The sequence below is a fragment of the Pelophylax lessonae genome (genome assembly GCF_965119305.1).
Source record: "Pelophylax lessonae genome assembly, chromosome: 3".
Classification (NCBI taxonomy): domain Eukaryota; kingdom Metazoa; phylum Chordata; class Amphibia; order Anura; family Ranidae; genus Pelophylax; species Pelophylax lessonae.
This window is the reverse complement of record NC_138770.1, coordinates 512,860,225-512,872,923: the sequence shown is the minus strand read 5'-3', so window position 1 is coordinate 512,872,923 and position 12,699 is coordinate 512,860,225. Positions and strand designations below refer to the sequence as shown.

At 39.3% G+C, this 12,699-nt stretch overlaps 1 protein-coding gene across 1 annotated transcript in view; it reads left to right on the top strand.

Annotated features, from left to right (window-relative positions):
- LOC309551630 (uncharacterized protein C1orf198) overlaps positions 1 to 10,858 on the top strand; it is a 59,789-nt gene extending 48,931 nt beyond the window's left edge. Inside the window, exons 3-4 of the mRNA XM_082252292.1 lie at positions 6,065 to 6,649; positions 10,252 to 10,858. Coding sequence (XP_082108418.1) covers positions 6,065 to 6,649; positions 10,252 to 10,308 — 642 coding nt within the window. The 3' untranslated portion in view covers positions 10,309 to 10,858. The remainder of the gene's footprint in view (positions 1 to 6,064; positions 6,650 to 10,251) is intronic.
- Positions 10,859 to 12,699: the final 1,841 nt, after the last annotated feature.

The following is a 12,699-nucleotide window of genomic DNA, read 5'->3' as shown; positions in this document are numbered from 1 at the left end:
TGTTGGAATGGCCTAATCAAAGCTCAGACCTCAATCCAATAGAAAATATGTGTTCAAACTTAAAGATTGCTGTTCACAAGTGCAAACTATCCAACTTGAAGGAGCTGGAGCAGTTTTGCAAGGAGGAATGGGTAGCAATCCCAGTGGTAAGATGTGGCAAGCTCATAGAGACTTATCCAAAGCGACATGGAGCTGTGATTGCCGCAAAATGAGGCTCTACAAAGTATTTACTTTAGGCAGGGGACTAGTTATGCACATTGACTTTTTCTGTTATTTTGTCCTATTTGTTGTTTGCTTCACAAAAAAAAAAAAAAAAAAACACATCTTCAAAGTTGTGGGCACGTTCTGTAAATTAAATGATGCAAATCCTCAAACAATCCATGTTAATTCCAGGTTGTGAGGCAACAAAACATGGAAAATGCCAAGGGGGGTGAATACTTTTGCAAGGCACTGTATTAGCCAGTGAAAAGCAATTTCAGGACATAATAGCCAGTTCTTGACACTATAATAAATTAAAAAGGTTCAGAGTTAGGGTCCTTTCACACGGGCGATCCGATCTGCCTGTCAGTTTTTCAGGGGGACCTGATCGGATCCTCCATGCATCCCTATGGGGCAGTGGATGTCATTGGAGACATGTCCGCTGATACCCGCTGCTCTCCGATCTAATCCGATCCTGTCCGTGAAATCCAGACAGATGGAAACCCTATTTTCAGCAGTCCGTACTCATCCGATCTCCCCATAGAGGACAGCAGGGATCTGACAGCTCCATCTGCGCACACAGAACAAAGATGGAGCTGTTATCCGCCTGCTCGGCGGACCTTAAATCAGACATATGAAAATCATGCGGGAAAATAGAAGAAATATTTAAGGTGTTTTTTTTGGCGCACAGGACATTAAAGTCAGTCCAAATCTTGGACTCTGTAAGTTTATTGTATATTATTTAGGCTGACCGCAAGGCAGATGCGAAAGACACAAATTAACACAGTTCTAGAATTAAATGAATTTTTTGACTGCAAGCAGTGTATGTTCCTCAGTTTGATCTATCAGTCTCCCACTTTTCCCTGTGCAGCAGGGCTGGAGTGTGAGAGAAAGAAGCAGTGCAAGGAAGCAATCAGTTCATGTAGTGACAAAAAGCATGCAGATAGGTGGAGAAAACAGAGTAACATAATCACACCATTGGACTGCTTCTTAAACCATCAAAGGCTGGAGTTGGTCCAGGACAACCTGAGTGCAGTCTGATGCCCAGCTTTATTCAACCCACTTCCTCTGAGGCCAGTGGCAGTAAAAAAAGTAAAAATGTTCAGCTTTACCCACTTGCTGCAAAATCGCATACTTGTACATCATTTTACTCAAGTGGTAGTTTTTTAGAACCAATGGTCAACTTTCTTGTAATAACAGATGCGGCTAAGCAGCTGCTGGGCTGTTATTATAAGCAGTGGAAGGGGACCTTCCGTCTGCTTCTGTGGCTTGCCTGGGCTCTACCGTCCCACCGGGAGACCCAAACCACCAGCCGACATGTCCGCCGGCTGGGTGGAGACTCCAAATAAAGCCAGAATATATATATATTTGGGAGATTCTTTTAAGTAACTTTATAGAATAAAATACAGAATTTTACTTGTAAGCAACAAATCTCAGAAATAGGCCTGGTCTTGAAGTGGCTAAAGCAGAGTTCCACCTAAAAGTGGAAGCTGCTCTTTAAGGACTCCTGACCCCCTTTGGCATGTCATTTTTTGGAGGGGGGGGCGGCTCGAGCAGAAGTTCTCCTCGACCTCTCTCTGCAATCTTTTGGGACAGGTCCCAGAAGATTGCCCGGCCCTTCAGGACATGCAGCGCGGCTGTCACAGCGGGGTACCACACTAGTGATGCTAGCGCCGAAGAAGAGAACCAAGGCTTCAGGTGGCCGCATCGGTGAATCTTGGGACAGGTGAGTGTCTTTATTAAAAGTCAGCAGATACACTTTTTGCAGCTGCTGACTTTGAATAAACACAAACGGCTGGAACTCCACTCCAAAGGGTAACTCCACTTTTGTGGATAAAAAAAAAAACAATATAGCGTATAAAATTGTGACACAAATCATATTGTAATTGAATGTTATTAAAAATTGCCTTTACTTTTTCAATCTGCAGCTGCTGTCTTTTTCTGAAATCCAATGCAATATGGCTACCTGGAGCTGTTTTGTACACAGAATGTGTACTGACCACACCCCAGAAACATCTTTTCCTGCTTGTGTGATTGGCTCACCAATTTTCCCAGAAGTCTGCCCTAAGATACAAGTCAGGTTTCTGGCATCCCCTGCAACAAAAATGTTATTTTTGGTGAGATACTCTCAATAGGAACACGTCTAAAGGGATCCAGGCCCAGCAGCTTTCCTCATTAGAGCCCTGCAGCTGCACAGATAATTATGAAACCACTCCCATTTGACCCACTCAGCACAGAGAAACAAACAGGGATTTCTTCAGAATAACAAAAGGAAGGAATCTGCAACAAAGTTTGTTAAAATCCTTGTAATGTACATAGATCACCTAGAGGGGAATTTTTTTTTTTCTCAACAAAAGTGGAGTTACGCTTTAAGGTCTGTGAAGTATAAAAAGACTGATTTATCATCTGTATTTTTTAGCTACCAGTCAGATCATGTCCATGTTCAAATTCGCATGGACATTTTTTACCTAATTTAAATAATGAGATGAGATCTTATGTAGAATTGGAATTAGGTAAACCTATACTAGAAATTCAGTGTACAATAGGATTAGATTAAATGCTTGTATAGTTTATGAACATAATGTGTACAGAGTACAGGTTCCCATTAAGTATGTCTGTGTAGCACAAGCTCGGAATTTCTAAATTTAGAATCATTTAGCTCCTCGCCTTTACAGATGTCGGTATGCAGAGGTTTATACATTGGCATTCCAATCTGGCGTCTTTCGCATGGTAGGAAAATTCTTATGTATTAAGTAGACGATACAGATTTAATTTCCAGTGAACAATTACGCTGCCTGTTTCTAAATCCAGGATATTTGCTTGTCCATGGTGGACTACTGTACAAAATATTTAAAGACCTGTTGCCTGCATACTTTACATGAGTCACTGACCTAAAATGACAATATGTAAATAAGCAGATAATACATTTCCTGGGCCTTGCCCCAGTTGGCTAGCTCCTAAAATAGTGTTTCCCTGTGGCTGCACAAAGCAACTTTTTTTTTTTTTTTTTTTTATACCTCTGTAAGTATTGAAAAATATAAACTTGCCTGGTACTGAAAGACGTATGCTTTTTGTGTTCTTTAAATCTACATTCCCACCAGTATCTAGACAATTGAATCCTTTAGCTATGGGAGCTGTGGCAAGAAGTAAATAAACTGTTACCATTTGTTTTGTGCTGCAGATCAAGAACTGAAGGTAGAGCAGCACCCCTGCAACCAAGACCTGAAGGTAGAGCAGCACCCCTGCAACTAAAATCATGGCTAAAGGAGTTTTCCAGATTTTCACAACTTTTGTACCTAGAAAGAAAAAGGAAGCAGCTAACTCGGGCGTTTTAAAAAAAAAAAAAAGGGCCAGTTTACTGTTCTTTAGAGGGGCCCAGCTGTGGCCATTGGATGTAGACATTGGTGGCTAGTGAGTTAAAAAATACCTTAAGCCTGCCATAGACCAGTCAGCTGGAACCAACTGAGATTTGAACCATGTATGGGCAGGCTGAATATACCCAAGTTGATCGATCAACTTGGGTAAAACCAACATGTCTGAGCTTACAAGCAATTATTTCCGGGGGTTCTTATAGCCACTAGCAATACTCACTGCGTTTTCCCAGTGGGGACAACTTCCCCCGCCCTCCTGCTGGGAGAACACACTGGCTCGATGGGATGTATTCCACAGTCAACACCATGGTCTCAGGAAAGAAATCCATCTTTGGCCGGCCTTAGGGTCAGTGGGAGTAAAAAAATTATCTGACACATGAGGTCAGTGGGAGGAGGAATAAAGATACATTGTGAATGTCATTAGAAGAAATAGTGTCCTATTGCTGGTATCGGTGGGGGAAATTATGCACCATCATTGTATCTGTAGAAGGAATAGTGCGCTATCTTTGGTGTCAGTGGGAGGAATAATGCCTCATTCTTGGTGTCAGTGAAATAAATGGTGCCTCATTGCTGATGTCAGTGGGAAGGAAGAAGTTGTGTCCCATCAGTGGTGTAAGTGGGAAGAATTATTATACCCATCGTGGTGGCAATGGAAGGAATTATGCCGCATTGTTGGCATCAAAAGGCGAATAATGGCCCCAAAGGCTCGATAGAGGCAAGCAAAGGGCCACATCTGGCCCACAAGCCACAGTTTAAAAGACACATGTATATTGAAAAATAAAGATTTAATGCAATGTCTCATATATTACTAATATTTGCACCATATAAAGCCATGTTGCTACTTTTATTTTTCAATTTACATGTGTCTTTTAAACTGTGGCTTGTGGGCCAGAGTGGCCCTTTGCTTGCTTATTTGCACCATATAAAGCCATGTTGCTACTACTTGTTTTAGTTATGGGGGGATTCCGCAATCAGTAAATTTAGGTGCACAGAGCCTTTTCTACCTCAGTAGAATTTGTTTACTCTTCAGTGTCTTAAGGCCCGTACACACGATAAGAAAATCTGTAGTGAAAATTCGTCCGACGACCGATCTGCCGATTTTCGGATTGTTAGTATGGTGCTTTCGACAGCCAATTCAGACTTTTCGGCTGACAAAATCCTGATGTGCAGGCTATAAAATTTTTGTTGTCCGTAATACAATGTCCGATTTTCGTCTCATTCGTACAGATTTCGAAAGAAAAAAATCTTAAGGGCAAGACTAGGCATGCTCAGAGAGAAAGAAATCCAACACATGACATCACTTCTGTCGTACGGGAAAATTCGTATGAAAATAACCCCTTTACTTTCCACATCAGACTAGCATGCCACAAAAAACGGATGACAGATCGTTCGATAATCTGATCGTGTGTACGGGGCTTTAACCTCTTTCGGGGACACTCTTTACTGTACAGTACCCATGTTTCATAACAGCCGTTACTCAGTAAGCAGTGTCCACATTGAAGCACACTCTGGTATTGTTTCAGATAATTGGGGCCCTGTGCAAAATTAAGCTAGGCCTTATGTGCACAATGATAATTTGGTAAGGTTTATAAATTGCACATGCAAAACAAAGTAGCAGATCCAAAATGATTTGTATCCTGCTTTGAGAGCAAATTAGACAATGCAAATTTATATCAATATCATTACAAGATACATTCACAAGCAGCAGTGATTTTTGCACATCATCTTGTTGTGTCCAAATCTTGAACTTTTGTACAGGTGCACCATGGTGCTTTCTGTGCAGCTGTGATGTCAAATAGCCCCAAATTAAGGCCTCGTGCACACTGGACGTTTTTTTCAGCTGCTGTTTTCTTGCATCAGACGTTTTACTACAGCCAGTAAACTCCCCAGCATGTTTTTCTATGTGTCCAGGCACACAAAGGCTGTTATCAGCAGTTTTTGGCAGGGGTGTTTTCTGGCTGGAAAAACCCCCTAGAACTAGTGGGTTTTTAAGAGGCGTTTTTCAGCTGTAAAAATGCTCTAACTCTGATAAAAGCTTGAAAAACATGGCTATTCAGCGTTAATCAACGTTTTTGAGCCATAAGCTTTTGTGGGAATAAAAAAAAAAAAAAAGCTAAAAAATGCTACTGCAAAAAAGCTGAAAGACGCCTTCTACAGCTGTAGCTTTCTACTGACGTTTTAATAACGTCCAGTGTGCATGAGGCCTTAGAGAAATTCCCATTTTTATTGTAATAACTTTTCACTATTTTGATCTAGACAGCGAGTATGGAATCTTGCATATTTGGCCCAGATTTTGGAGATCAGACCATGTTCATTTAGGTAACATATGTTTTGTAAAATTATTCAATAAAAGTTCCAAAATCAGTTACGTGACCAGGATTATAGTCAGATAATATTGCCAGTTATTATTTTGGTATGGATAAAACTTTGGTTTACAGTTTATAAATCATTTGTTCTTTAAAATTGTCTTATCATGATTTTTTTTTTTTTAACAGAGTCAAATGGAGTTCACTGTCGCTTCTTTATCTGGTCAAGAATTGGCAACTGGTCTCGCTCAGACTGAAACAAAGCAAACCCCTAAACCTGCAAATCAAAGCAATCAGAGTAAAACTCCTCTTAGCAATCCCCAAGTTAAGAATACTCAGGTTACTAGAACACCCAACTATGATGGATCAACTCCAATTAGGAAAGAAGAGGAGTCAGCCTTTTGGAAAATAAGCATGGAGCGATCTAGAATTGAAGGTTCACAGTCAGAATTTCAGTCTTTAACACCGAGCCAGATAAAGTCCTTAGAAAAAGGTGAAAAGCCACTACCTGTTTATTATAGGCAAGATTCTTTCCAGAAGGAAAAGGAAGTATCCAAACCTGAGAAACCAACACTGTTGACTGAAAAGCCAGCTGTGATTACCAAACAGCCGAAGACTACCATTCCAAGTGTTGTCTCTTTGGAGAATCCTAGGCCAAGCCAGTCTTCTGTCAGCACACTAGATGATGTCTTTCTGCCAGAGCCAGTTGAACCTGTGAAGAAGACCAGCAAGGAACCTGAAAATGATGAGGCAGGACCTCAACTGTTTTCACAGGTTGGTGTTTAATTTATGTCATACCTTCTGTAACCTAATCTTACTTACACTCTGTGTCGCTAGAAAGTTTTGCAACAGCACCTTTAATATAAAATTGATTGACAAACTGAAAGCTGAAACCTTTGTACGACTTGTACATAAATGTTCCCTATAAGCATAAAAAACAGCGCAGTTGCACAATGGCAACCACTTAAAGGGTATGTATATTTACTCCTCCCTAACCTTGACTAGTCCACCCTCCCCTGCCCCTACCAAAATGTTTATCTCCTACTGCTTGAATCTTCTTCTAGCTGTATACGTGTGCAAAGTAGCTTCCCATGGAAGCTTGAAGGGGTTCTCCTGCACACACTTGGAAAGCGGGAACACGATCCATGTACATACTGTCACTCTTCGTTTCTGTCTGTTCTTTGTCTATCCAGACAATGTTACATTTCTTTGACTGGTAAACCCAACACTCCTACTACCTCAGAACAGTTGGACTCCCTGGATTCGATTGCTTGCTTGCCCTGACCTTGGATTTGTTGTCCATTATGTACTTGCTATCCATTTAGCTTAGACGCCTGTCTCTAGTCAACCACGGCAATGACCTTGGCTACTTACAATGGCAACTTCATAGTCCTTAGCTCCTCTTTTCTGGGACTAGCCGCCTGTTAAAGTTCAGTAATCTGTCACTATCAATAATCCAGAGTTTAGCTCTTTGACCTTTTTTAATGTGTTCACTAGGTTTTACTTTTGGTACCCATGTGTGCAAGCCCTTGAAAATAATGATGACAACTTAAAGTTAAGACCACAACAAAGTAAAACCCTGTATAAACAGCTCTATCTGCTGTCATTTGCCAACATCCTATTTCTTATACATCATCCAAAGGTTACCGACAATATTTTCTACCTGGGCACCTTTTTTTTTTTTTTTCCTTTCTAAAGTTTGGGAACTAGTGCTGTATGCATGTAGGGATATTTTGCTTGTATGCGTGTAAAGGGATAGATCACCTTTTATTTTTCAAGTATAAGCCTTTTCTTAATGTCATGTTATTTACTGAACACATTTTGTCATCAGTGTACGTATTACATTTGACTAAGGGCACTTTGTTACAGGAAAATGCATCCGTGTGGCAGATACATAATTTACTACTGCATAATCAGTTTATTTTCACAAAGCATCAATTTCCTGATCATGACGCAGTCTTCATTTCATAGCTAACTACATTTAGGGTCCCTGAAATCTAATTTTCTTCGTGTTTGTACAATTGCCACAGATAATTGGCAGCCATGCCATTTGGAATGATATGACATTTGATAATTAACAAATTTAACTTTAACCATAATTTTCAGCCACAGATCCCTATTTGAATACATAAAATTCACAAACCAGTAAAGCACACAAGCAGTCAATCAAATTGTGCCAAAAAGTATACTAGGGCCAATTCCACATGACAAAGGTCCTGCAGCTTAGCTTGCCAAGTAGATCCGGGGAGATCTGAAAAGCTGAAAGAAGAAGATAGCAGCACAGGATCCTCATTAGTATTATGAATTGAATGTATTCAACAATAAAAATAGTATACTCACATGTTACATCTTGACATCCAGCATAGATAGAAAACGTACTACACTCTGCCTCATGGAATCCCCTATGCCTCTCACTAGCATGTAGGGGGTTCCACGATGCAGAGTGCAGGATGCTGGGCATTGGCAGCTTCTCTGACAGCTATTTGAATACATAATGACTGTATGATCTAAATATTCACAAGCCAGGATGTAGATGTACATACGTATAGTCTAGCCATTCATTGGTTCTCTGGCTAGTCACTTCCTTCCCCCAGTTTTTATGTGCCTAATACATTAATGCAAAAGAACTAACTGGAAGGTTCACAGAGAACTCTTTATTCTTTGCTTTTGAACATTAGTCTGAAGGACACTATGTTCAGCAAGTATTTAAAGGCCCTGAGGATGCCTCCTTTTGAGTCCTTAAAAGACAAATGTTAGATTTTATAAAACACTCCCCAGCCCACCTCACTACTTCCTCCAGGCTAACTTTACAACTCTATATGATCATTCGCATTCACTTCCATTAAGGCTCACCTTTTTGTTCTGATCATTCTCCTTCAAATCAATCAATTTTCACTCTTTACCTTTTTCATCTTGGAGTGTTTAAGTCACAGGTCCTTCTCTTTCTATGGTGGTGGGTGAAACTAGATTGTTGAGTGACCAGTGACATATAATGAAGTAGCCCTGCTCTCTGCAGCATCCTCCTGTCACTCTATGGGCTTTCTGATAAAATGCCCAGAGGGAGTGGGCCCTTGGCACCAAAGACTTACAGAAGTGGTTTAAATTACACTGGGTAGATACAATAGCATGATCTCCTCCCCCCCCCCCCCTTTCTGATTGGCTGTAATTATCTTTTTTTTCTGTTGACTTAAATCTTTCTATTATAGAATAGCACAGAACAATTCCAGCCAATTGGAAAAGAAGGAATGATGATATTGTACTGCAGATTTCTAAATGTAAAATTGTTGCTTTCAAATCTACTATCGAGGGCAGTGGTGGTCAACTCACTTCATTTAGAGGGTTTCAAGTGCGGCCCCTAAAGTTACTTCATATGATATTCTGTGAATTTATTGTGCCAGAAAGCTGTCAGACTGCAGACATGCTATAGGACAGTGGTCTCCAAACTGCGGCCCTTCGGGCACTAGTTCATCCACAGATACCAATATTGGGGCATAATGTCCTTCCCACTAAAACCAGTGAAGGGGCACATTTCCTCCCAATGACACCAATGATGGGGCATGAATCCTCCCCAATAAAACCAAAAATAGGGCACTATCTCTGCCACTAACATCAAAGAAGGGACATTGTATTTTCTCTCATGTCCTCTGACAGTCGCCACCCACTCATACAGTCTTCACTTATGGGTATTGACCTCTTATCCACAGGAGTAAGCTAGGCATTTTTCCTGCTGACATTTATGACCTTTTCTACTCCCAATGGCCAAAGTCCGGTCCCTGTAAAGTCTGAAGAACAGTAAACTGGCACCTTGTTAAGAAACCCCTGTTATAGAAGATGGCCAAAGACTGAAGACCAGATATAGCTATCAAAGACTTTGGACATAATTCAGGAGAACAATTATGTGGGACTGTTGGAGATCACAGCTTTTTTAGTCTTTCTACAACTCAGTGCTTCCATATTTGTGTTTCAAATAGCCCCCTTAAAAATTACTTGTAACACATGGTATTGCTCTCAGCAAGATCCATTATAAAAAAAAGTGATAGTTTAAAATAAAGGGCCTCTGAGGGTGTCAAAATGTCACATGTGGCCGCAGGTTGGACACTAAGGTTCCATGGATTGCTAGAGACCTGTGAGGAGAGAACGTGTGCATTAAACAGCTTACAACAGCCTCAATGCTCAGCTGTGGTAAATTGTGTTTTCTGAAGTAAATTGCAGGTGGTTTACTTTACAAACTGGTTTTCTATAATGTTTATGTTGCCAACTATAATTATTTGAAATGTATAGCTAAAACAAATGATAGCTGCCTTTTCATACCTTAAAAAAAATAAAAAATAATGGTTTATACATGTGACCGTAGTCTTTTTACTTTTCCATTACAGATTAACACTAGCAGTGTGCTCTTGAAGACGGGATTTGATTTCCTTGACAACTGGTAACACCAGAGACTGCTGTCAGACCGATCGGAGTCATGTGCAAATTGTTTTCTTGTAACCTGCAAATTCTTGCCTTCCTAGACAGCTTTTTGTAAAACTGTATGCATTATTTTATATCATTTTGTGAAGTATTTGTTAGTTAAAATTTTATGTATTGTTTTTCAAAGTCAAGCTCTTTTTAAAAGGTGCCTAAACTATTGACCTTCTTAAATTTAACTTTATGGACAGTAATTGAGAAAATCATTTTGTGGCATTTTACTATTGCCCTTAAAGGGAAGCTAAAACCAAAATTGCCTATTACTACTCATTTAAATTAGCTGGTAATATTGTTGGACGTATGGGAGCCTTAATTCAGCTTGAAGTTATGGGCTAATTCATTGCAAAACTAAAAATGCAGGGTTTTAAAGCACCCTATGTAAAATAGTATTTATATATGAGAATTTACTGAATAGAAGGGGGGTATGACAACAAGAATTGATAAGAATGCCACTTCTGCTTGAAAACCCAGGTACCCACTAAGGGATTATGAGGTAATACTTGAGCATCCTATTTTCTGTTTAACCCCTTCCCTCCCAGCATCTCTTTAACAAGGTTTTTTTTGCCCAGGGAGCAGAAAGGACCAGCCAATTTTGTGACAAATGTAATTGGCTGTCACAGTGGTCACATGGGCAAGGGCCAGTCCCACAAGTCTTTCAGCACAGAAAACTACCATCCATGTATGTGGAGTGTGGGCATTAAAGCCTTCACACTTTGTCACCATACATATGCATTACATGGGCAGCAAGAGGTTAAAGGTTTGGCATTGGTATCCGAAACATGAGGTCTGTCTGATACTAACTATCAATGCAACAGCAATGGGGAACAAGGATCATTGGTTATATTGAATCTACTGAATAATACCTGTGACAATTTGAAAGATCAGATTTGTATCCTAGTTAATTGACCCCATTTTTTTTTTAGCATTGTTTAGAGCATGGGTGCTCAACCTGTGCCCCCAGCTGTTGCTGAACTACAAATCCCATCATGCCTCTGCCTTTTGGAGTCATTGCTTGGTAATGTCAGCCTTGGAGGGCCACATGTGGAGCACCCATGGTTTAGAGCCATTGTTTTGCTAGTACAAATGGGGTAATATATAGTGGAGCTGCCTCTTGGTTCCCTACCTCCGAAGACAATCCAAATCTGAATTCAGGAAACAATATTGCACTGTGATGTTAAGCTCTACACCAGTGGTGTTAATGGCTCATTTATAAACTAGACTATAGGTTGATTTTAAACTGTTAGAGATGTGGCACCATATACTTGGTGTCAAACGGAAGTATACAATTTTTCTCAAGTAAACAGGGTTTAAGAACATCTAATTAGCACATGTATGTATATAGTTCTGCTTCCCCACCATTACAGTGATAACACTGGTATATCTATTTTTGATACCTAGATTTCATACTACTTTTTCTGTCTTGAACAACACTAGCCATTCAAAACTGTTAAATTATATAATATGACACATTTCTACCAACATATCAGCCACTTATGACACCATGATCTTTCTACTTACATTACATTGCTGTTTTTTCTTTTTTACAAAATAAAAGGTTTTAGAGATATAATAAAAATTTACCACAGAAAGACAAAAATTAGGTTTGGCACTTTACAAAAATTTTAGTAGGTTAGATTATAACCATTTAAGCTCAAACGTCATTTTCACATTCATTATGGGACAATTAGAAAATGTCAAAGTTATTGCCACCCTATGTTAGAAGTTAGGTATATATTGGGGAGACTTTACGAAAACTGGAGCAGACAGAATCCAGAGCAGCTGTGCATAGTAACAAATCAGATTCTCAATTCAGCTTGTTCAGTTAAGCTTTGAAATAAGCTGATTGGCTGCCGTGAACAGTCTTCTGTCTGTTCCAGTCTTGGTAAATTTTCCTCATTGTGATGTGTTATAAAATCTATTTTGAAGGCAAAAGGTAATACAAAGGAAATAGGCTTTTCTTTCCAGTTTTAACAAGTGATCATTTAAATTTGAATATAAAAAAAAATAAAAACTACACTTAGCATTAACACATCAAAATTATTTTTTTTTTATATATCTATAGAGTATATATATATATATATTTTCTTTTTTTTTTTTTTAATGCTTCTGGCACGAAAACTGAACAAACAAAATACAACATTTTCATATGTGCATTATAACATTTGATAAAAAATGGTGAACTTCCATTTAATTTACATATACTGATTAGACACTTGCACACCTTTTAGTCATTATTATTTATACTTTACATTACATTAAAATATTAATGGAGGAATCTATATTCTGTGTCAATCAGTGAGCTTTAAAGTTTGAGACAGGATCTGAAATTGTCTCCTGAAAATTTGCCCTAACAAACT